At 42.8% G+C, this 24,479-nt stretch overlaps 1 protein-coding gene across 1 annotated transcript in view; it reads right to left on the bottom strand.

The window, feature by feature from the left end:
• Positions 1-24,479, bottom strand: part of DENND1A (DENN domain containing 1A) — a gene marked incomplete at its 5' end in the record, with an annotated part of 188,530 nt that overhangs the window by 106,563 nt on the left and 57,488 nt on the right. Inside the window, 3 exons of the mRNA XM_084272711.1 lie at positions 3,164-3,217; positions 5,386-5,466; positions 6,581-6,650. Of these exons, the coding sequence (XP_084128837.1) occupies positions 3,164-3,217; positions 5,386-5,466; positions 6,581-6,650 (205 nt within the window). The remainder of the gene's footprint in view (positions 1-3,163; positions 3,218-5,385; positions 5,467-6,580; positions 6,651-24,479) is intronic.

Here is a 24,479-nt window from a genome sequence, read left to right as displayed (position 1 = left end):
CTCTGCTCCCAGAAATTTGCCAGTGACACCTGGGAAGCATGTGGGCTGTATGGAAATGTATTGATACTGAGGAGATTCACGTGTTCGCTCTAAGTTTTATTTATAAGAAAGCTGTCATCTTTGAAGATGAAATTGGGACTTACACATGTATTTTGAAAGACATGTCTCCTAAGTGACAAAACCATGAATGAGTTAAATAAATACAAATCAAAGTGTTCCAACTTGCAGTATAATTGTTGCCTGTTTGGTTTCCCAGGATTTAAACCCTTCTTGAGAGAGCAAAAAGTGGCATTTTCAAAATAAAATGTGGGAACAGGTATTTTGAAATATAGGACTCAGTGATACAAAAATACACCAGAACATCACCACCAAGAAAACGTCACCATTCCAGGCTGCTAAATTACCTGGTATTCCTGAAACACAACACATACTACTGGGAAACTTACAGTCTTGCCCTGCAGTTCTTGCAATGAATCCAATTTATTTCTGAAGTCACAATGCATTTACAGATCTTTCATATAATTTAAATCTTGTGAAAAAGGGCATGCTTTGCTGTTACACAGTGTCTGTGCTAAATGTTTGCATGACTCATTAACCACATCGATCTGACACAGAGCCAGATAACTCCCAGAAGTTTGTTAACATTTCAGGTAGCATTCTGTGCACCCTTCCATCCATCATTATGTACAACTTCAAAGTCTGACACTGCTAAAACTTTTCCTAATCTGGGTTTTAAAGTGTAGTTATTGATAAGAAATGTAGAATTTTGAATAAATCAGACCGACTGATTAAAAATCCATATTTATGCTCGTTTAATGTCCTTTTATTATATTATTAAGGTTGCATTAACAGATAAAATCCTCATAAGAAATTACATGATGCTCATTAAAAGAATTTTAACAAAGGAAATGCCTGAGAAACAGAAGAGTCAACTGCAGCAACAGGCAGACCAATGGATTCAATTGTTGATGTTATTCTTTCTTACAGTGAGCCCCAGCTTTTAAATTTGGGTGTATATATGTGGGTGTGTGTACATACATGGGCACACACGTCTGTTAAGTGAATGAAATGTTCTTCCACACCAATTCCCAGAGGTGCCCTGGCTCACCCCAGACACTGCAGAGTCCATCCTTCACAGTGACATCACCATGCAGGATACCCACATCACAACAGTCATGTTCCCTCTGAGGCACATCAGCACCACTCAATGATTCAAAGAGGATGCTTTTTAGCATCACATGGCAGCCTGAGCATTCAGCTTTCAAAGGGTTTCCAACTCCTCCTGGCCCAAGGCCTCTGCTTTTATAAGTGCCTTTGATACACGAACATTCATCATGTCTCCCGCTCAAATGTTTTGGGAAGCTGACTCATACCTTTGAATATAAAGCGAATATCACCAGCAGACAGAACCAACAGAGCATAAATACAGCTATACTTCCTGAAGCCTTCACTCTGTAGTGTGTTTTTAAGCTGTTCTGTATCAGTCAAAGCAGGCCCAAGGCAGATGATCTACTTTTAATCCCTGCCACTGTTTTTTTCGTACCATTACTGGCTCATTTCTCTCTGCCCTCCAATTTGCCAGCTGTAAAATGGAAATAAACTTCCTTCCTCTCTCTCCAGGTGATTTCAGGCTTATCAAACAAAATTTGTTAACATTGGAGATGATTTGCATAAAAAAGATTAACATAAAATATAACCCCTATAAACAAGTAACTTCACATCTGGATTAGGACAGAGCACATACCCGACTGACAGCTACTTCAGATTCAGGATCTGACTCTTGAATCGCTCCTCATGTACCATATTTCTACACAAATAAAGCTTGTTAGGGAAAAATCACATCTATGAAATTTACTGAGAGGATGTGTGACAGCATGAGGAGTCATACAAGACAGAAAAGCTAGCAACACTGTTTTAAAACAGAAACAAAAGCCTCAAACGTTATCTGCTGGACAAATCATCCACAAACAAGATTATGTGTCTTGATGATTCCCTTTTCTTTCTCTCTTTCTCACCATAAATTGAGGTGTAAGGTGCCAAGACAGACCATAAAACATTCAAGAAAGAAAACTGCGATGTCAGGCACAGAAATCTGGCTAAGAGGCACAGCAGGAGCATATTAAGAGTGTTTAAGAGAAGCAAATGCCAGCATTGTCTTGCCACAGACCTATCATCCAGCTAGAGATCTCAAACCAGCAAATTTTCTGTCCAGCAGGTCCCAACGATTACCTCCCCTATAGTTCAGTTTTCAGCTTTGGTTTCATGCTGTACTCAAGTCTCATACCTCAAGAAAACCAACAAAACTGTTTAAGCAGCATGAGGAGAGCGAGGGGAGAATGGTATGTCCATCTGGATGCAGGAGGAAGAGGTTGCTGCTTTGCTTGTGGAATTATTACATTCCTTTTAAAGCAGCACTTCTCTGGAACTTGTGAGAGGAAAACAGACCTGGTTCCAAGTTACCTCTAAAGGTGAAATGCCTCAACAGATTCCTGTCTCCCTTTTGATACAGCCTGAGGCCTTGGTACAGTGAATGAAACCCCCTTCTATCAAAGTCCTGCAGCTCGGAGTAAAGGATGACTCTGCAGTGCTCACTCAAAGGGCAATCACTGCCTTGAGATTACTTTCAAGAACTTTTCTTAGGTTTATCATCCTGAATGAAGCATCACCCAAACCATACTCCAAACCACCACCCTGTCACATACATACAGCTACCCAAACACTTTCCAGTTTTGAGAAGGCTAAAATATAGATGTGTATTTTAAATTTCCTCACCTATTAGAGCCAAGAAATCGTGGAGTGTTAACAGCAAGTAATAGAGTGGTGATAATAAAAGCTTTACATTTTAAAAATAACTATCTTGACTTACAGCTTATGATAATCCTGCTGTCAGTGTCCTGCTCATTTGGTATCTTTTCTTAATTAAAATGGCAAATGTTAGATTCTACTCTTATGTTTTACTTCAAAACGCCTGTTCTGCACTTAGCAACACAATGTTTGCACCCAATATTTTTATAAATTAACCACCTAAAGTTTACTTCAGCATCTAGCAGTATTTTACAGACTATCATCAATTCCTAGGCCAAACCCAGGTAACAAATGTTACCTATTGTGCTGCTCACATTAAACAGAGCCCGTGAAGTGCACAGTCCTGCAGAGTACTCACGTTTTCAGGTATGCTGGGAAGCTCTCTGATGTCTGGCACAGTAAAGTAAGAGTGCTAAAAAAAGAGCAAATATTGGTTATTGCAATATTGTCAAAAGCAATCTAAATGCCTCGCTTGGTATTAGTAACAGCAGTAATAGCAGTTGCTCAGCTAAGTAAAAATGACAGAACATTTGTTACCAACTACCAGTATGACTTCTTCATCAGGGAGTTTAAAAGCTGGCTTCTCAGCTCACACATGCAATATGAAAAGCATTAACACTGGAAGTATCAAATGCTCCTGGGAAGTTCTATTACATAGTTCTGTTCTTCAGAGACACCGATACAGACAGACTCACCCAGTGCGTGACATATGCCAAGGAAGCTCTGAGGCAGCCTGTAATTCAAGCCACCTTTCCACAGCCCACTGCAGGTTGTGTGATGGACTAACAGCAGCCAACAGCACGTGGGTCCTTCTGACTGACAGCAGCCAGAAGTTGTGTTCGGGACAATGGTGACATTAGGGAAGTGTACTGAGAAATGCCTCCTGAAGTTTTATGCCTCCTTACCTGAGAACCATTACTACAATTCTAGGCCACTTTTACATGCTTTTAAAAACATGTTTGGAAAGACTACACTGGTCTCACCATCTCCTAACCCATTACACTGTTACATATTTAATTGTCTGCATACCAAGAGACCAGGGTCACTCCAGTTCCACAGGCACATGTATGACTTGCCTGAATCTTGGTTAGGGCTTTGGGAAGGGAGAGGCCAGAACGTGACCAAACTGCTCCTGTAAATCAGCATTGTACACAATTTATACTAGTTTTAAGATTTTAACAATTTGTCTTAGGGCTAATTATTAATCACTTGCTGAAGCTTTCAAGGCTGTTATATTCTTGGCATAGTCCCACAATTGGCACAATTTTCCTGTATATATATCTCAGACATTTCAGTGCTTCATGAACAGTCTATAACCCAAAATAGCAAGTGGGTTTAACAGCTACACTGAATATAGACACTAAATGTATAAACACAAATTCTTTGCTTTCTGATACATGGCTGCTTCAGTTCAGTTGAAAAGATGCAATACAAAGATACAGGAATAGTATGTGCAGCTGTATCACATACAGGAACCTCACCCCAACCCCAAAATAGGCTTGTAAACAGCCAAAGCAGAACGCGTAGAGACACCACAGCTCGCAGTCCCTTGCTGCTTTTTCACATCCTTTCCTGCTTCATCGCCCATGAAATGTCTGAGACAAGGGGAGACTGGCAGCATTCCTCAAAACCACTGGTATGAAAAAACTGCAATATCTCAACTGAGCATTTCTTTTAGAGACAGCTCATCCCCTCAAACTGAAACGCTGCTCACAAAAGAGACGGCCTCAGGAGGACCAGGACATGGCCACTGCCAGCTGGTGACCCAGCAAGGCCAAACAACTGCTACCTGTCGACTGACATTACAGGGTGAAGTGATGAGAGTAAGCTGCTTGTTGCCAAAATGTACTTTAGGAGGAGGAGGAAAGGAAATAAGGAGGAGAGGAGAACTGTGGCTGTACACACCACTAGTTTCCATGTGAACTCTAAATGACTAATTGGCAGCTGCATCAGTGTGTGGTTTTTCACTCCAGCCTGGAACACAAGGTTGGTTGGCAAAAATTAATTTGAAGCAAAAAGCCCCCCAAAAATACCATCCCATCAATAAAAGGCCACGTTTGTTTGTTCAGTGTTCTTTGATTCATTTTCTCACACAATGTAAAAGTGAAATCAATCCTTTGCTGTGTGAGTCTCTTCCCAGGGGAGGAAGGGGAGAGGAATCAGAGAACCGCTTCACCGGTTAACACTCGCAATGCTGCTCTGACAGGTACAGGACTGTTTGCTGTCCAGCCTTGTCCCTGACACACTTGGAAGATCCAGGAGCTCCGCAGAAGCGTGGACAATAATGTCATGTTGCTGCTCTGTGTCCTCTCATGGGTCACAGATGACACAGTGAGGAATTTCCATGGGAGTACACACAACGTTCCCCCAATCCGAGAAGCATCTCCAAGACATCTGGGGTAAGGAAAGGGACACAGAGAGCCCCAAAAGTGAAAAGGGGAGTTTCACAGGACTGTGTCCTCACAGCAAAAAAGAAATAAAAATCTGTGTTCCAGAAAGGAAAATCCTTTTGACATTCCTCTTTTCTGTCATGTAGTGACAACCAAACACCTTAGTTTACATCTCTCCCACTTCACTTACCACTCCAAGATGAACAGAGGCTCCTGGCTCAGGGATGGGAAGTTTATGAAATGTTTCTAGGAGCTCACTCCTTTGGCTATCCTGAAATAAGAATTAAAAAAAAAATAATTTAAAAGAGCAATACATAGTAGGCATTGCTATAACAAGCTGAACTCTGAGAAGGAGCAGTGTTTGTGGAACTGGAGGCTTAAAGAACTTGCAAATGTAAAGAAAATTCTGAAAATACATTTATACGTTAGACTATGAAGAGACATAAATGTAGCTTCCTCTAACAGTTGGGAATTATAACAAGATTTGTTTAGAATATCTTTTTTTTTTTTCATACCTATTTCTACATATTTCTGAAACTCACTGAGTCACCGACCTATGCACTACATAGTTACTCAGCTCACAGCAAGGCAGTATTCACTGCAAGCTCTTTATAACTCACCAGAGCTTAGGGCAAAGCCAAATGGATTTACTTAATCTAGATGAAGATGTGATCCTAAATGTTTCTACCTCAAATGCAAAGGGTTCTGACAAATGCAAAATACAATTATTACCACAAAATGGTAATAAATCAAAGCAGCAGCCTAATGGGGAAGGTTATAGATGCAGTATTTTAAATACATGAAAGCAGGCTGGGTGTTGCAATCACATCTGTGATTTCTCTGCATCATGAATTATCATTTATAAACCTACAAGCAAATGTTAATGGCTTAGTTCACATTTTTTCACTGCCTCAGGACTGAATTTTACTTCATTTTGCTTTAAAAGCAAAACAGCATCTGCAGGGCTTAGGCTAGATGATGTTACACAGGTAAGCACTTTGCATCAGTAATTTTAAATCAGATTTACATGGATAAGACACCACGTAAAGGTACAGGAATTGCATGGATGAGCTGAGTACAGCTCAGGGAATCACAAGTCTGCACAGTGTGGGTGAGTGCAGGGAAACACTAACTTGTGCTGGATCCACACTCACATTCTTGGACTTCATCTTGTCCCCAGAAGAGTTTAAAAGCATATTTATTTTCCAGAGGCATTGACCAAGCTGAAAGCTTGAATATCATCTTCTATGCCACTACTTCATACAGATTAATAATTCACATGGCCATCTCTGCTATAAGCACTTCTTAAAACAGCCTCTTTCCATCATGTCTCCTGCATTTGATATGGGGCAGGGTAAAGAAGGGTTAGTACTTTAGAATAATACCTGTCCTTTCGCTGAATAATCTGCCAAGACATTGAGCAGCTTATAAAAGACTTCAAACCATGGGAGGTAACTGGGGAAAAAAAAGAGAAGAAAAGCATACGTTTAACTTGCTAAATCTCAGTTACTGGCCTTTAATGCACAGATGCATCCTACAACTGCCACTGCTGGACATGACACTTTATAGGTATCTGTTAGAAAAGCCACACCAGAGCTTCCACTTGGAGATCACTGCTGGAAGGCTGACCACCCCTTTCCATCGAGACCTGAACTTCAGTTGCTCTTTCCCAGTGCTTCCACCCATTGCTGGGCACTAAACCCTCACCACAGAGCCATCCAGGCACAGCTCACCTTCCTTCTCACCTTGCACCCAGCCACCACACACCCAATGGATGGTTTGACCTGAAGGTCAACATGCACTAAGGTCTCTATTTTATCATGTGCTGGACCATTTTTAATCTAATTATTTCCCAAAGTTCAATAACTACTCTTCTCTCCATCTCTGATGGCTCCAGTAAACTGAAGACAGAGTGTTGGGTTCAATCCTGATACAACTGATTTTTTGAAATTGCATAATCACTTTATAAAACCTTTTAACTGCTGTCAAGTTCCTCATCCTGTAGCATCGTGTTCAGCCCAGCCCTCGGTTAGCTCAAACGGACACTTTACCTTAGGCAATAAGGAAACAAAACTCCAAGACAAACACACTGAAAAATCCCATCTCTGTCAGCTACGTTACGTTTCCATTCCCTAACATTTCCCTGCCGTGTGCTGGGGTGGGATTCTGTACCCCCTCCTCATGACACAGCTCTTCACTGCCATGCTTCCCCCAGTGCCAGGCAGGCGCTTCCCCGGCTGCAGCGAACAGGGAAGCCGGGTTGCGTGACGCACGAGCTGATTCTCCGTTTAATCACAGATGCTTTCTGAAGCCAACAGATTCCGTTTTGATACAGTTAGACAGGATTTAAAGTTTTTATAAAATATGAGTCCATCCTGACAAGCATAAAGAATGGAGTGCCCTGCAGCTCCTAACCGTGCAGCTTTTAGTAACAAATGAAGTGAGAAGCTATATATGAGACAGATAAAGTGAATGGCACTCCATCATTAACGTTTGTTTGAAGCCTGCAAATGCTACTGTAAAATGTAAGTAGCTTATCAAAATATACTGATAAGGAACTTAACTTTTCATGTTATATGACAGTATTATCATTTAAATTAATATGCTCTAAGCATCTTTACAAGCTTTGTATTAGAATAGAGCATAAAGACAGACAATTACCACTTTAAACAGCATTTAAGTTTGGCATTATACTGTAAACAATCAAGAAGGATTAGTTAGAAGATTCTTTCTTTCTGTTTGGTTAAATAAACTTCAGCAGAGTTAAAAGCCATTACAAGGGGAACAAGAAATCCTCTCCAAACATATCTGCTAAGTAGAGATTAAGAACCTGGTAAACAAATCCTCACAAGGCATCTATCAAAAGGGTTGAAAAGGCAGAAAACCCAGGCGGCAGAACCGCCCCCCCCCGACCGTGTGAAGCCAAACTGGGCGCAGGACACCGCAAGTCCTACTGAACTGAGGAGGGTCCTCGCTGGAAAACGGCATTTACAGAACCCCACAGGGAGTCCCTTAAAGCATTACTGTGTTTCTAAAACGGGTCAGCATAAAAGCAATAAACAGAAGTGAGTTACTCAGTTTCTAGTTTGCCAAGCTGAGCTTCACTTCGAGCCCCATCGCCCGGGGCTGCCGGCAGCCCAGGTTCCCAACCCAGCCAGGGTGGGATCTTTCTTCCATGATTTACTTATCAGTCCTGGGGCCGGTCTGCTCCCAGCTAAACCTTCCCTCATCCCAGAGTCAAGGGAGTTTTCTTTATTGCCTCAATACACTAAACGTGACAAACCTGTAAGTCCTACCCCTGAGAACACTCCATCCAAATCCAATGTTAACTCATTCGCTCAGGACCTAGAAAACAGCTTCTGTGACCCTACCAAAATAACCCACGTACACACAATGCTGAACCATCAGCAAATTCTCTGTACAATGGAAGGGAGGGTACTGCCCCATCTCCCTCACACCTCCCCACCCTTGCTGGCCTCCCCTCCTCACCATTATCTTACAATGAGCTTCATTACTGTCCTTAACACTAACTCTTCGTTATTTTAATCCAAGCTTTCCAAATAACAGTTTAGCATCTCAGCCGATTCTTTTTCTTATTTTAAGAAGAAAGTTCCATTCTGAGGAGAGAAGCTTCACACTTTTGAAGCTGAGGAAATCAGCTGGCATTTGAAGCAGACCTCGGCACAAACCGTACGGGGGGATCTGTGCAGCTCCTGCTCAAGAGAGGTGCAAGACGAGATAAAACAAACCAACCCAACACAAAATTGCATAAATTATGTCGACTCTCTCACTCCAATTTTCACCTCCCTCCTTTGACACTGCAGAATTCAGGATCTCTCTCACCCTGAAAGCTTTGGGTGCGTTAGAAAAGCAATTTATCCAGCCATCTTCAATACTTGTACTTCATCGCTTACTCCATGTGCTCACTACTCGGGAGTGAAACAGCTCTGATTTCTAGGACTGAACTGTGACCAAGTAGTTGGGGAAAAAAAAAAGTAAATCAAGAAATATAGTTATCTGAATTTGTTTCTAGATCTCTGCCAAGAGGAAAATGAAAAGGTATGGGTTTGTCCTCAGAAAAAGCAAATCCTCAAGGCAGCCTTTAAACACCCTCTGCAAAGAAACAGAGGTCGGATTTATAACCAAAACCTTTCTGTACCACATGCAACTGGAGTAGCACAACTGGTAGCACTACGGAAGATTTATGGCTTATGACTTGCTCATATTTAATTTGTAACCAAACACTTCCCCTTCCTCTTAGCTACCTTAGAACTTTTGATTAACTCTTGTTTGGGCAGGTCATAGGTTAAGCAAAGGAAGGGAAGCGCTCTGGAGTGACACTGCCCAGAGCTCGGCAGCCCGCGAGCGCGGGCACGTGCCCACACATCCCCCTCCAAGCAGCACCAAAACAGCGACAGACCAGAGATGCTTCAAGGGAGTTGAAGTTCAAAGACTCCAATAAGCATAAATCAGATTGTGGTTGAAGAATAAACAAAAATAAAAGGGCAATCTGAAATTTTTATGGGTTTTTTTTTTTTAAATTTACACCCATTTTCAGTTTCCTGACACACTCCTACCCCCCCATTTCTGGTATATTTGCCAGAAATCATGAGTATCAAGTCAGAGCTTAATCAAACCAGACTTCTTGAAGCTGAGAGATCAGTTTAGCAGTTGGCTTCCCCCCCACCCCCCGAACCTCCAGCGTGCTGCGCTGGAGACAGGCCGGTCCGACGGGAAGCAAATCTGAGCACAGGAAAAGTGCTTATTGTGCCTCAGAAGGTCTGCTCAGACTCCGCTGCACCGGTCGCACAGAGCCGCATTCAGTAACTCGTATGTCATCACCTTTTTAGTGCGCTCCTTGAACGTACAAAACATCATTAGTTACATGTGTCACAGCAATTAGGGTCAGTCAAACCCTTAAGACAACAGGGCTGCACTGTGCTTGTAAATACAAATGTTCCCAAAATGTAGTGCTTAGGGAACAGCAGTGTAAAGGCAACTGACAAGCCAGGCTGAGGCTACAGGGAAGATATAAAAAGAAGCAAATTAGCATGATAACAAACCCCAACCACCCCTGCTGCAGGGTGTTAGTTACCCAGAGGTTTACCTTTAACGGGGTAGACTTATGAGAAGTGGAGCCTTTAGTACTGACCCCACCAAGCTGCAGGGGACGGGGAAGGCCGAGGGATGCAGATGGCTGAGGGATGCAGACGGCTGGAGCACAAGGCACAACCCACCAGCCAGCGCTGCTCCCCCAGCCCAATCTAGACTTCAAAAGTTACACTGACCAGGAAACGTCATCACCCAATCTCAGCTGCCACATGGATGAAAACGCCGTACCGCAGCCAATTTAGCTGTGAATGTCTCAACATATTAATCCATTCATATGCTTCAACATGTGAAAGGGAAAAACCTACTCCACCCCAGCAGCACACACGAGGTCAGTTCTTCTGATCCCAGGAAGGGCTGGAACCCCAGGAGAATAACAAGCTAACCCTTTGGAAATCAAGCCACTGCCTTTCTGTGCACAGACAGACACACGTACACACACAAACGGTGCGTGCGGGCACACACAGGTGCGCACTGTCATCCCACCCTGAGGAGCATGCGCAGGAGATCACCCAACAGAACTTCCTTTAGTGATGCCAAATTGCCAACAGCAATGAAATTGGGCAGAAAAGTAGATTTCCAGGATCTTCCTACTCTCATTAAACACTTAATACAAAAGCTTTTATAACCAGCCAAACAGAAATGATTACCATTGTTTACAATCAACTTTTTTTTCTAATAGTTTCAGAGAAATCCCCATCCAGCTGAGACTCACACAGGGAACAGCAATGGAAACTGAGACTTCACATTTCTCCCGATCAAATAGTACCTGTGGATATAGAGCAGAAAGGCCACAGTAGCACATCCCAAAATGACACCCCGCTCTGATCTCTCACTAGTCCGAGCCCTCTTCCTGCCTCTGTGGCACGGGCAATTGCACAAGTGAAATTCCAGTACCAGGAGGCACCAGTGTAAGTTAGGCTACAAGAAGGCACTGCAGAGTCACCACGCCACCCACGTGTCCTGCCCACCCTGCCAGCTTCTAGTTAGGGATTTTGAATTCTCAGGGTTGCCTGCATACAGTGCTTTGCCACTGCCCGACGGAAAACAAAGGGCTCATCGGGAATACATCAGGGACTCCGAGCTGCATAAACACGAGAGCTACTGCCTCATCTCCAGCAGAATGCAAGGATTCTTTCCAGCAAACACAAATGCCAAGGACATACAGACCCAAGACATCGGCTCCCTTAGCGTGACTGCCTGTCTGCAAAGGCACACAACTCATCTGGCCACACAGAACTGTCCAACAGTAAATATGAAAACACAACATCTCCAAGAACAGCAAAGGAGAAACCTGTGAGCAACGTATCTACACTGGCATCCAGATGATTTCTGTAGCAAGTAAAAGATGTCTTCCTCAGGAAAAAACAGCTGTTTCTTATCCAGTGCTGAAGCATTACTAATGAATAGAGGGTTTGATAATAAATATACTTTCTTTGAAATGTGAAAATTGCACCATTATCATTTCTTTTGATATTTCTGAGCGCTCATTAGAACGAAGGAGAGTCATAAGTTACCTCATGTACCACCTTAAATCACTGCAGCTATCTCAGGAACACCATGGAGTCCAAGGTCAGTGCACAGCGAGGCTGGGCAGACAGGCAAGCACAGCACGGAACTAGGAATTTTACTTGCAAAGGTAAATCTACAATGAAGTCAACTTAAAAAGGGAGAGATTAGTGTTACCTGTGACAACCCCAAGGTAGGACACAGCAGCAAGACAACCGGGAGCTGCAAGAGCACTGTGGAAGCTGAACTCATGGACATGAACTCCAGCAACACCAAAGGGTCTGAAACCGTTCTGAGAAATATACTTTTCAAATGACTTACGAGCATCAGCTAATTCCCATAGCAATTGTTTATAACTCATCTTTAACACTGACAGTTCCAGCAATCAATAGTGTGCTGACACCATTATGATGCAAACCAAACCCTTCTGGAAAGGCACCCGTGGTACCTTCGGTTTCCTCTGATCCCTTCAGAAGGTAAGAACCACCTTGGTTCCCACAATTTCTACAGAGTATCAGAACAACTTCCACTCTGCACACAGGCAGAACTGCACTTCTGTAGACACATCTTTGCCATGCAAAATTCAGGAGACCGAGAAACTAGTCTGACACCAACGTATTTAATGCTGCTTCTCCAGATAGACTGACTAGTGAGCACACATAACTTTTATTCCTTCTATTCACACAGATCAAAAGTGGAATTTTTAACATGTATTTATTTATAACACATACAATCTATTTTGATAACAGCATAACCAACTGCCATCTCCCTTGCAAAACAGAAGAGTCATTTCCATTTTGCAGATGGGCATACTTCTCTGTGGTGACAGGCACACAAAATCTGTCGGCATCAGCCAGAATTGGAGTCCAGGAGTTCCTGGATCTTGACCTTTTGCTCGGCACAACAATCTGCAGTGGCCTGCAATATTTAATGCTGTTCATAATGAGCTTGGCTCTTGTATAAACCAGAGCATGCACCATCACTAACTTCACTGGAACACTCCTGACTGACAAAAGTGGAAGGAAGAGGAAACTCAGGCCAAGTATTTCTTCTGCCTGCATGTCTTGTGAACTGGTGTTCCAGCACATGGACTCTGAATAGTTAATTCAAAGCACAGGTGAGCTGGTACTTGGTTGTGGCAGTGAAATCACAACAAAGCCCAGCAGGTTCCTACATGTGAAAGGTCCAATGAGAGAAACCTTTTCCTCCTGGTTGCGCTTGTATGATGTAAATGACCTTGACCAATATGTGTGTGTGTGTGTGTGTACACCTTGTTCTTTATGTCTCCTCCAAGCACCATCACTGTCCAACCTTTAAATCCTTAGGAGAGTAACATGCAAAATCAAAACCTCAAGTAAGATTCAGCAAATTGAAAAAGAAAGGGTGTGTGTGTGTTTATTACTATTCTTAATTTCAACCTATTGACCCAATGAATGTTCCTGGTGAAGCAGAACACAGGTTTTCTGACTCACAGCACTTGTCAATACCTGCAGGACAAATGACAGATCCTTGTGTCTGGAACTCTGCAGCATCCCCCTGGATAATCCCACCACCACCACATTTAAAAGAAAACAAGTATGAAAAATGTCTCAATACATCACTATAGTCTCTTGGAGATGAGCAATCTTAAGACTTCTTGCACTGATAGATAAAACTCTGCAATTTATACTTCAAAACAATCCTGGTTCTTTCCATCCTCCTGCACCCCATAACTAAGGGCACTCCCCCCAGACAGCATCATTCCTAACGCTGGCACTCACACCCTGAGTTAATGGCGACTGCAGATTCCCGTGATGAACTAAGTTACATCTGCCAGTCACCATGCTCTTCAGTGGGCTTATGCAGACACAAGTGTAAATAGCAAAAGCACAGCCATCACAAGACTTTCTCCTTTCCTTCATTAAAAACGTGAATTTCCCTTTTTAATTATTTTAAAATTCCACCTTAATTTTTAATAGCTAAGACCAAGTGAAACGACAAGCTGTGGCTGGTTTCGCTGCCAGTCAGGTTAAACCACAACACTGTTAATTTTATTCATTTTTTTTTCTCCTTCCCTCACCCAATATTTCCAGCATTTTTACAAAATGCATTTGAAAGAACCAAGACATCTCTGGGCTCATTTGGGAATTTCCGTAGGCTAAATTCCCAGTTCAGCCATTTATGTGTTCCAGTATCTTCCCCTACCCCGCACAGAACTCAGTACCTCATTATTCTCTCTTCTAGACTCAGTCTACTGACACATTCTCACACTTGTAAGCTTAAACACATACACACATACCCCCAAATCTCCATAGCAACATCTGTGCGTGTTGATGAGATGCAGCTTACCTTCCGCAGGAGCCGCCAACAGCCTTTTTGGACATCACCTTTCCTTTTTGTTTCATTGCAAAGTTTTGCCTCCACATTAGACCTCGATCCATGGCAAGTGTGGAGAGCCATCTGAACCCCCTCCCTGCCTTGTCCTCATGGAAGTCCTTTCCCTTCCGCATCTCCCCCACCCTGTTACACACTCCCCTTTGGCTATTACCCCGTGTGATCCTCTGCGAGTCTGTGACTCAGGTACGTGTGTGAGAGTGTTTCACCCCGCAGCACAGGCTCACACACACCTTGCACATCTCCTCTTGAGGAGCATCCCAATGTCACATAACTGTGGGTATAAAGTGCTTCCTTTGGTGACTTGCCACTGTGTATTAATAACGGAAGTCAATTAAAACATTCCCTTGCCCGTCTTTGTGCCCAGGGTGACCACGATAAGGGGTTTCAGCAAGTCTCACTCACACAAAGCCTCCCGAGTTCTCGAAACAGCACTATTGAACCCACCACTCCCCGCGCAGCTACCGCAGCTCTCAAAGCAGAGCAGCAGCCTCTCACAAAGAGAGCTCGTGGGGGCTGAATGCACCCCTTCAACAACAGAACCCAGAGAACTGCAACTAAGAGACTTATGATGGAAAAATTTTACATTGCAGTCAAGCTAAAGCCTGCAAAGGCAGCTCAAGATAACCATTCCAAGGGGCTTTTGTTGGCATGCTAACATCTCATTGGGACACAGCGAATGGGACTGAAGCCTGAGCTTGACAAAGCTGTCACCCTTTCTCACATTCTTTGTGGTCACTCTAAAACCTTGGGGAGAGGGGAAAAAAGGTCCAGTGCAGCTGCACTGTGGAATTTATGTAAATAAAATGGATTCAGAAGAACTTGAGCCTTACAGTGTGCAACATCACGAAGCACCCATCAAGCAAACACACTGTAACCTCCCCTCTGAGAAGGCAGGGAACGATGTAACTTTACAGCCTGAACAAGAAACGGCTTTTCCACAAGACCCATGCCTTGGACTTCAGGGAAAGGCATTTTATACAAAAGGAATCTGTGTTGTAAGGACCTGGAGTGTTACACTCCAGACTGGGAAGCAGGAATACCACACCTTTTGGCATACAGGTCCCTGCAAACATCCTATACTGAGTACAAAGGAGCCCTACATTCAGGGACACTTACAGGCATCATTTAGAATGTAGAAAATGTTAAGTATCTTGAGCAGTCAAGCTTTTTTCTTGTGAATTACCTATTACTGCAAAATTTAAGTAAGTTTGTTGAATTTTATGATAGAATATTTAGTGATTAAATTATCTCAGAAGTCTGTTCTGCTGTTGGGGACTTCGTTTTCCCTCTGGTAGATCGTTCATTTTTAAAAATCAAGGATTTTTAACTTCTAACACACAAGTTACTCACACCACTGGGAAAACATGCTAAGAGGAATTTCTCCAGTCAGCCCACATGGAGAAAAGAGAAAGGAATTCATTTAAGAGACAGAACCTAAGGTCTGCTGAAACAAAATGCAAAACTCTAAGTAGGTTTTCGAGAGTACCTCCATCTCTAAAGCCTGGGGCACAGGCTGAGGACAGAAGAAAAGAACTGTGTGATTCATCAGCTTTAAAACAGCACAAGCCCTGCTACAAAGGCTTTAAGGAGCAGAAAGCTGCAGCTCTTACTTGTACCCAGCTAACCTCAGCATGTCCAGCCAGGTCTACCTGCCTGCTCAGGTTCAGCATGCTAAGGTGATTAACTCCTGAAGATCAAGCACATTATCTTTAAAAAAAAATTAAATTTACATGTTTTTTGTAGATGTAAATTAAATGGGAAACCCCATAACCTCCCAAACACTGCCATAGGGTCTCTTGTCCCTTTTCAGAAGAGAAAGTTGTAAATCTGTGGTGTCTTTTACTCTAAGAACCTGAAAGAAACTCCTCAAGCCTGTTCAAGAGCAAAGGACTAAAGTAACATGAAATAAAGGTACATAAAGAAAAAAGTTTGTTTGCATTTACAAGGGAAATGCTGACAATCGTGTCTTTATGCTCTGATTAAAACCACAGGCAAAGGACATAAAGCCCACTGGGTGAGAAGATGGGCACACTGAAGTGCTTGACAGTTCATAATAAGATTTATGAAGTGCAACAAGATAGCTTTGGAGATAAAAAGACAACAACTATGTTCCACTTAATGCCAACAGGAATAAATTGAACAATGATTTTACTTTGCCAGGGTTAAGTAAAATGCTCTAATTAACAAACAAGAGGAGGGCAGAGAACGGCCATAAACTGAGAAAAGTTACAGAGGATCCAGGCATTAAATTTCCCAAGCATTAAAATATGGGTTATGAAGCAGTTTGAGCACTTTGGCACACAAGGCTTCATTTGAAAAAGGGAGGATGCATGAGGCAGCACGAGAGCCTAAAGCTCCCCAGCAAAGTGACAACACAGAGAGAGGATTCCAAGGGCTTAGCTTGTCAAGGGATCTCTTCTCAACCCACGTATAAAAGCACACATGAAAGTGCTGGGAGAGAGAATTCTAGATGTGGCAGACAATCAGAGATCCCACTAGGTTTGAGACATCTGGCATCAGTTGAAATCCATCACATTTCATTTGGGGATCAAAGACTACTGTTAAGTCTATCACAGGTTGAAATAGTAGATCCTGAACAGTCTTTTGATCCCAATGCAAATTAACCCTTTTTCCTTGACCAGAAAAACAGCTCCTTTTCATTACAGACCCCAATCAGATGTGCTTGTTGAGCTACATCCTCTAGTACTAAGGCTGAGCTGAAATTTCAGAATTACAAACTTTTTTAGTGTAAGCCAAAAGCACTCCCTATCAGCAAGATGCACGATGTGCTGCAGCACACGGCTGCAGCCAGCTCCGAAAGCCACAGCACGTATTTTGCATCACAACCTGTAGTGTCAATAAATTCCTGAAGAGAAGAAAAATTTTAGACAGCTCCTTGTTGAGAGCCACCCTGGAAGGCTGGTAAGGACTTTTGCTCAGCTGCTGGAGAAATCTGCCACGTATTTAAAGGCTGAAGCTGAGCATCAGGTGTGTTTTCCAGAATCTCTGGTTGTTCCCAGGGCCTTTCATTCTTGAACCAGAGGGGTTTTCCTCCCCATATATTTGGGATTAATTATTATTAGCCATCAACCTATGTCAAAGGCTAAGGAGGAAAAAAAAATAAGCTTTAGTCCCAAAATCTCTCAGTGAAGAAACTCTGAGTGTAGTAACTCTGTAAGCTCAAAAGCCCTCTACATGAGTCCTGCAACAGGTTCAGAGGGTCCATGACTCCCAGTGGGCCAACACATTCCATCCTTAAAGTGCTCCAGCTCTGTAACACCAATGCCCATCTCCAGGAATGAAAACTCACTAGGACATGAGGTTATATTAACAGTAGAATAATCACAACTGCTAAATCAATATTTAAGGTAAGTATCAATTAGCAGAATCACAGGAGGAAGGCCAAGGTTTTCACTGGCTAATCAGACTGTCAGTGAGAATTAACTGCCTTCTGAACCACAGAAATGAGGATTTACTTAATAAAGCCATGGCACATGCTAAATACCTGCCCAGAGATCAGCACCAGAAGCTGATTCAGAAAGAGCTGGGAGAATCCTATCAATAAACACAAGCAGTTTTAGTAGGAAGCAATCACTTTAGGATCAAGATGGCAAATATCCCATTTCTCAATATGTGGTAACACACATACTCCCTAAAAACAAGCTGTTGGGTCCCCAAGTCTGCTGGTAGCAAGTCAGGAAAGTTAAACTCAAATCCAACCAAAGCTGAAAGAACCAACTGAGAAGATCCTCAGTTCAGTGCTGGGGTGGCACTTGGAATTTGTAATTTGGGAATGCGAGCAACTGGGCTACTGACACCAGAATCACTTCACTTACAGCAGGTAAGCATCTGTCATGCAAGATAAGAACACAGTCCGTGAACTGAAGACTAGAAAGGTCAAGTCAGAGTCTGGTGTGTGACTGCAGGTTGTCTGTGGTTACAGCATACAACATTTTAGGGTTCATGGCAAACATTTAGGTGTAAAAACAAACAATATGAAATACTAGTACTTGACCTGCAGGAACACTACTGATGCACCTGATCAGACTTCCTGAAAACATGACACCCAAAGGAACAGAGAAGAGCCTGGCCCTTTACCTGGCTGGAGGGCACAATCTGTATTTATGAGACTTCTTGTCTAACAATCTGTTTAAGCAAATTATTAAAATGGGAGATTGCCTACAACGATTTTATTCTCTGAATACTCAAGCTGGTGCACCAACACTAATTAATCCTAAACCACACGTCAGTGAGCTACTGCTAGGTAAATAACACTTATCGTCCCTTATCAAGCGTGTTGATGTACAGCCAGAGTTCTAAATTAAGGGGTTTATTTCACATCCACGCAGAGTTCAGATAACACTGCCTCTGCGAAGCCAGGTAAAGCCCTTCTCCTATTATTAGTGTGGCCGGATCATGTTTCCTATTGAAACAATACGCAGAAGTCAAGTTGTGCAGCTTTCCTCAGCAGTTCTACCTCCCAGAACAGCCCCTGCTTCTCCAATTACTACTGCATAACCCGAGGGCTCCTGCCACATCTTGATTTTTGAAGGAGGAAGTTGCCATGTAATCTCATTGGGGGAATGTTGTTTACATCTGTCAGCACGTACAAGATGGTCTCGTTCCTGACAGATGCAGTTTGTAAGCCTTCAGACAGCAACCCAAAAGCGATCCATTTGTGGAAGAGATCTATCCATCTGGTACTTTAAATACTTCCTCCCGACTTTTTTGGTGCTGGGGAAGTGGGTTTTCCCCAAGGTGATGTGCTAATTCATTTGGTATCGGCACTAAAATGGCCAGTCAGCCAGGACCAAAGGTAATAAAAAAAATGACATAATTACTCCAGCTACAGTTGTTCAGCCACGAAAGAAGGTGTGACATGAAGCCCTAATTCACACAAGTTATTTACTGTATCTAAAGGGCATGGGGAGAGATGAAAAAACATGCATGGAGTATTATAAACAGCAGCTAAAATCCTAACTGGTCCACCTTCCTTCCTCAACCTGTCTACCAATGATGCAGCTTTTCCCTGTCCATCCTTGCCTCTAGGTCTTTCCTAAAACCATCATGAGGATTCATTTCTCCCTTGCACACATACTCCTCATGCTGTTAATTTTGCCCTTTACTTTTACAATAATAACAATACCAATCAAAGTTCCCAACAGGAACGCTCTGCTATATGACAGCGATGTGCTGAAGTCAACATCCTTGTCCCTCTGCACTCCCATGAAGCCAACAGCCGTGAGCTCAGATCCCCAGTGTTAGTCCTGCCATGATTAAAAGCAGCAGGCAGCAGACAGTGATGAAACCAGAACAAAGGACTGTCAGCAGAGAAGCAACTCTCGGACAAGAGCCCTGCGTCAGTTTATATGGCCAACAGCTTCAGAAACGTATGGAGGGACTCAAAGCTGTGGTAAGCTCAGCCTAGGATAGCAGCAGTTTCTTACCCCTGCAAATCTCAGCAGTTTTCAGTGCCAGCAAGTGAAAAATCTTACTTAAAGGAGACACAAAACCCTCACCAGACCCCTTCCCTGCAGGGAACCGGTCAGCTTCTAGGTTCTAAATGTCCAAGGCCTGGAGCAGTTGTGATATTGCTGTACTAGGTTCAACAAATTGTCAAGTGTTTACACATACAGCACCGACTACTTGGGGCTTCGGGCTCCCCAGGAGCAGCTGACAGTAGTGTGAATGTGAATCACACTTTGCAGCCTTCTCCTGGTGCAATCAGCTTCTAATTTTCCTGTAAATATTATGACCATCAAGATCTGTGGAAGTCTGTGCATGACTCACTGAAAAGGCCACGAATCCTTCATGTCCCCAAGTACAGCGAGAAGGTGGTAAACTCCCCACATTAAAAGACTCGTAATACCAGGGCTGCTACAACCTGGGGAGCTGTATGAGTTAGGTCACGGATTTTCTTTAAGGATCCAAACTGTAAAGACAGAGAGGACAAGTGTCCAGGATAACTGTAACCAGGGCAAGAACCCCGCTTTGCCTACAACTGGAACAGCTCATTCTGGAGAGCACTCATCCACTGCTGCAGATCTGAGAGCTTGGAGCACGTCACATTCTTATTATGCCATTAGTGTTCCAGCTCCCCAAACCTGTAGCTGCAGGCCTTAAAGCAGTTCCATGCTCCCAGTCCTTCCCCTGTGCCCCCATCCCCACTGCCTGAGGCCTTGTTCCCACATGGCTCCTCACCCCAGCAGCACCATGTCACCCCAGCAGTCCCGTAAGGCAGTGGGTGAGGGAGCTCGTGCTGAGAGCATGCACTGCCTGCTCAACATCAGCAGAAAGCGCGAACAACAGGAAGGGAAACACGTGAAGAGTTTAACCTCCCTCAGGCAAATCCAACCTCAAGCCGCACGGTGCTTCCTCCCGGCACCGCTGCTGCAACCGCGCTTTCAGACAAACTTCCTGCGGCAGCGACCCACTGGTGCAGGTTCTAGAGTGAGATTTGGAAGCGTTTTACTATAATCTCCTCATAACTCAAACTCTGTTTTGTGTCTGCCTTTATAGGTCATTGTTGGCCAGATGGAAAATATTAAGGAAAAAGGATTGCAACTAAATCAATCGGCTGTAGTCTGCTGCCAAAAGGCCCCAGGCTAACTACAAGCAGATTTGCAAGCAGGCTCTGCTCCGTTACAATCTGAGATCTGGCACATCCTTTGCCCTGACTAACAGCAGGAGGGCACGGGGCCAGCTGAGAGCAGCTACTGTGCCAAACAGACTGTGCAGGTCTTACTGCTTGAATGCTTCCGCAGAAAAGGAGAATCGATGGGACTCCTTTGTAAACAACTCCCTGCACTTTCTGGCTGCTTCTGACTCCCAAAGTGGTAGAACTTGAGGCCACTACAGAATTAATGCAAGTACACAGCTCTGACTCGTTACCAAAATGAGCATGGAGAGAAGGAAGTACCAGCCAAACAACACCACCTAAACTTTCAACTGAGTGACATATATACACACACATATAGTGGGAAAAATCAAAAGGCCTTTTCTCCAACGCCAAGCACCATCGCCAGGCGATTAAAGAACAGCCAAACAGCAGCCAAATAAATTATTCGTATTAATATTCTCTGCATTCTGTTATTTAAAAGCAAAAAGGGGCTTAAATCTGATTACTGAAAAATTGGCTTTTAATGTTTGTTTCTAATACGTATTTCCCAGGAGATACCAGCCAAGAATGAAAATACTGGATCTCATTCCACTTAAAAGCACCATAACCAGTGTCCTTCCATTACCGGGAATTACCTGGAAGGACATTCCTCTCTTTCAGAACATTTGCCATTACAGAAAAATTCAGAGTTCAGAACTTGGAACGTTTTTAATCTTTTCTAAATCCTGTTCTTATTGCATTTAATATTCAAATTTTAATTCATCTATATTGACATCTTTAGATAATTTGCAACTTTCACGAGAGGACTCAGCACAAACTAGTAACATTTTGGAAGTGCAAATCAAAGTAAAACAGGGTGAAACAGACTGGAAAAAGTCCCTTTTTATGATGCATTAATTTTGCTACTACGAAGAATTTAACATAATGAGCATACTGTAGTGTACGCAAGAGAAACAAAGCCTAGAAACATGAAACCTTGCCCCAGCCCTGTCCATTTCTGCTGAGCTGTACCTGGAACTTGCCATCTCAGTGTCTGTGATTATGAGCTGTGTGGATTAGCAAGGTTCTACCATATTTAAGTTTCAACAAAAATATTTAAACTAATTCAACCATGCTTTAAAACTTCAAGCTCGAGCTAGCAAAGCCTTTAACAGACCTACTGACACCACAATGGAAACTCCAAAGCTTTTCACTCAGTGTCATTTAATATATTCCCTATTGACTTGTTATTTATCAGCTACATCTAGTTGAAAATAAGAATTCATTATTTATGAGTTCAGTGGCATCGACTCCTTTCAGTATTGGTCTTAAAGCATCAAAACACATTTCTATTGCTACAGCTGTGCTGCTGCATACAATAGCAAAGGGAAAAGCAAGCAGGAGAAAATACTGTACACACCTTCCACAGACCAGCACAATGGGCAACAGAAGCTGCAGAGAATCACCTGGAGTCTACCACGTGGGTTTGTGACACTGCTGCTCAGACAGATACATATGAAAATATGTAAAACCACACACTGAGATGAATCCACACTCCTGTGCAATACATACACACAGCACAGGGTCATGGTCTCAAACACTGTTCATCCCATCAATAACAGGACCAAGAGAAAACTAGAATAAACTTCAATAGAAGCTTAACAATGAGGGGACAGGCAACATGCATTATTACATGCTTTTACATTTTTAAGGCTATTTTAATATGTGCATTTCACTTGGTGTTGCAGAAGATAAATTTTCAGAACACTAATATAACTTGAGAGACACTTCAGAATTTATTTAAAGACACTTGAGCAAGATGAGATACCCAGACAACCTTACAGACTTTCTGAAATAAGTTTCTAGAGTCTAAAAAATGTTTAATGGCAGAGATTAAAATAGAAGCTAACAAATGAGCAGGCATAATATAAAGTTTTATTCCTCTTTTCCTGGAACAGTATTTTTAAATAGCTCGTCTCTATCTTGTACCACTTGTAAAGACAATAAAGAAAAGCCACAGGAAGTTTGGAAAAATTATACTGGAAACAGTGTATCAGAAAGAAGAAACACAAAGCAGATAGCTAAATTTAATTGATGTCAAGCTCTCTTTTCACTAGGTTCATCACTTTTCCATATATATTCTGACAAGTAACTGAAAATAAAAGCCAGTGTCTGTTTAAGCAAATCAGCAGGGGTAAAAACCCTAAACTTTTAAGATGTAAACTGTTTTATAAACATGTCAAGTTAAAGCAAAATATCTGCAACAGCAGGAGACCCCTTCCAACCCCACATGCTGCACTCATGGCGTTCTCAGCTTCTCAGCCACTTCAGCTCCATTTCCTGCCATAGGCAGAAGAGGAAGTCGAACTGTTTTCCTACAGTTCAAGCCTGAAAGAAACTGGAATTTCTGTGGGAGAAGGGCAGAGCCCAGCTGCAGCCCTGCCTGCCCCTCATCTTTTCTCTCCAAGGTCCGTGCCAAGGAGCTGAGAAATCTCCACATTTCAGTGTGTATTTACATTCAACACACATGCTGAATCCAGCGCTAAAATATCCTGTGAAGAAGGATGAAGGCAGCAGACAGAGGCTCAGTAACACCATTTTTATTAGGTACAATTCTGTGGTACTGCTGAATCAGAGCGATCCAATTTCTCATGACTTATACATGTATTTTTTGTGGCCTTTGCCAAGCTCTAACAGAACCAGTTTGCTACTTGCTTTCATCTCAAAGTGTTTGAAGAAGTACAGGGATCCCCAGGTCGATACACCACAAGGGCTGAACAGACTGTGCAGCAAGCATCCCACGTCATCTCCAGCCATCACCAAGCACCTGGTTGGAAGGCCTGAAGTATCATGTAGATACACGTGGAAGCAAAACATCAGTTTTGCTTTTTGCCTTTTTGTTCAACATAAAACTATAGTAAATCCTTGTAAAATAAGCTCAGGACATTTTTCTTATTTAATTAGATAGTAATATTTTCTGTGTCCACAGAAGCCTAACAGCAAAAAGGGGAAAAGAAGAAATCAGGTTAGAGCGATACACAGAGAGAGATAGAGGGTTTGTTTGATTTTCAAATTCTATCTCTACTCCGGGGTTACGTACAGTCATTGCTTGCAGCCCAGGCGTGTAATTACAGCTTTCAATTAGCAAAAGAAATTCTTCCTCTGTTGTAGCCAAGCACAGATATATTACCAGTTCTCCTCTCCTTTGGAAAGTGTATTACACAAACTTTTTAAAACAGTAACCATAAAGTAAACCTAAATAAGTGGATAAAAGCTCTACTCTGGTGCAGGCTACAAGGAGCTACGTGTATCCAAACCTTATCGAGAGGCAGCACCCAAAATCTATTTCACTCACCTTGGTCCCAACTCCACCTTCCCATTCTCTCCAAGATACTGAAATTAAACTTGGAGTTGGCTACACGTGTCAGTAGTGAGAGAGACGTGACTCAGACAAACAGAACACCCAAACCCCAGTCACTGCTCTTCCTGAAAGCTAAGTGAATAGGAGGCAGGCAACTCCCCTGCCCCGTACAGCCCACAGGTGGGGCAGTGGAAAAAGTTTAAACTCCAGTTCAGAGTTCTGTTTTCCCCAAAGCAGCACACAGCCAGAGAGGGGTTTTTCCTCTGCTGTGCAGTGATTTTTTTTTAGAAGTAGCCAAACTACTTTCTTAACAGGCACAAAATAGAGTTCT

The sequence above is a fragment of the Gallinula chloropus genome, assembly GCF_964237585.1.
Source record: "Gallinula chloropus genome assembly, chromosome: 18".
Classification (NCBI taxonomy): domain Eukaryota; kingdom Metazoa; phylum Chordata; class Aves; order Gruiformes; family Rallidae; genus Gallinula; species Gallinula chloropus.
This window is presented reverse-complemented; position numbering and strand designations above follow the sequence as displayed.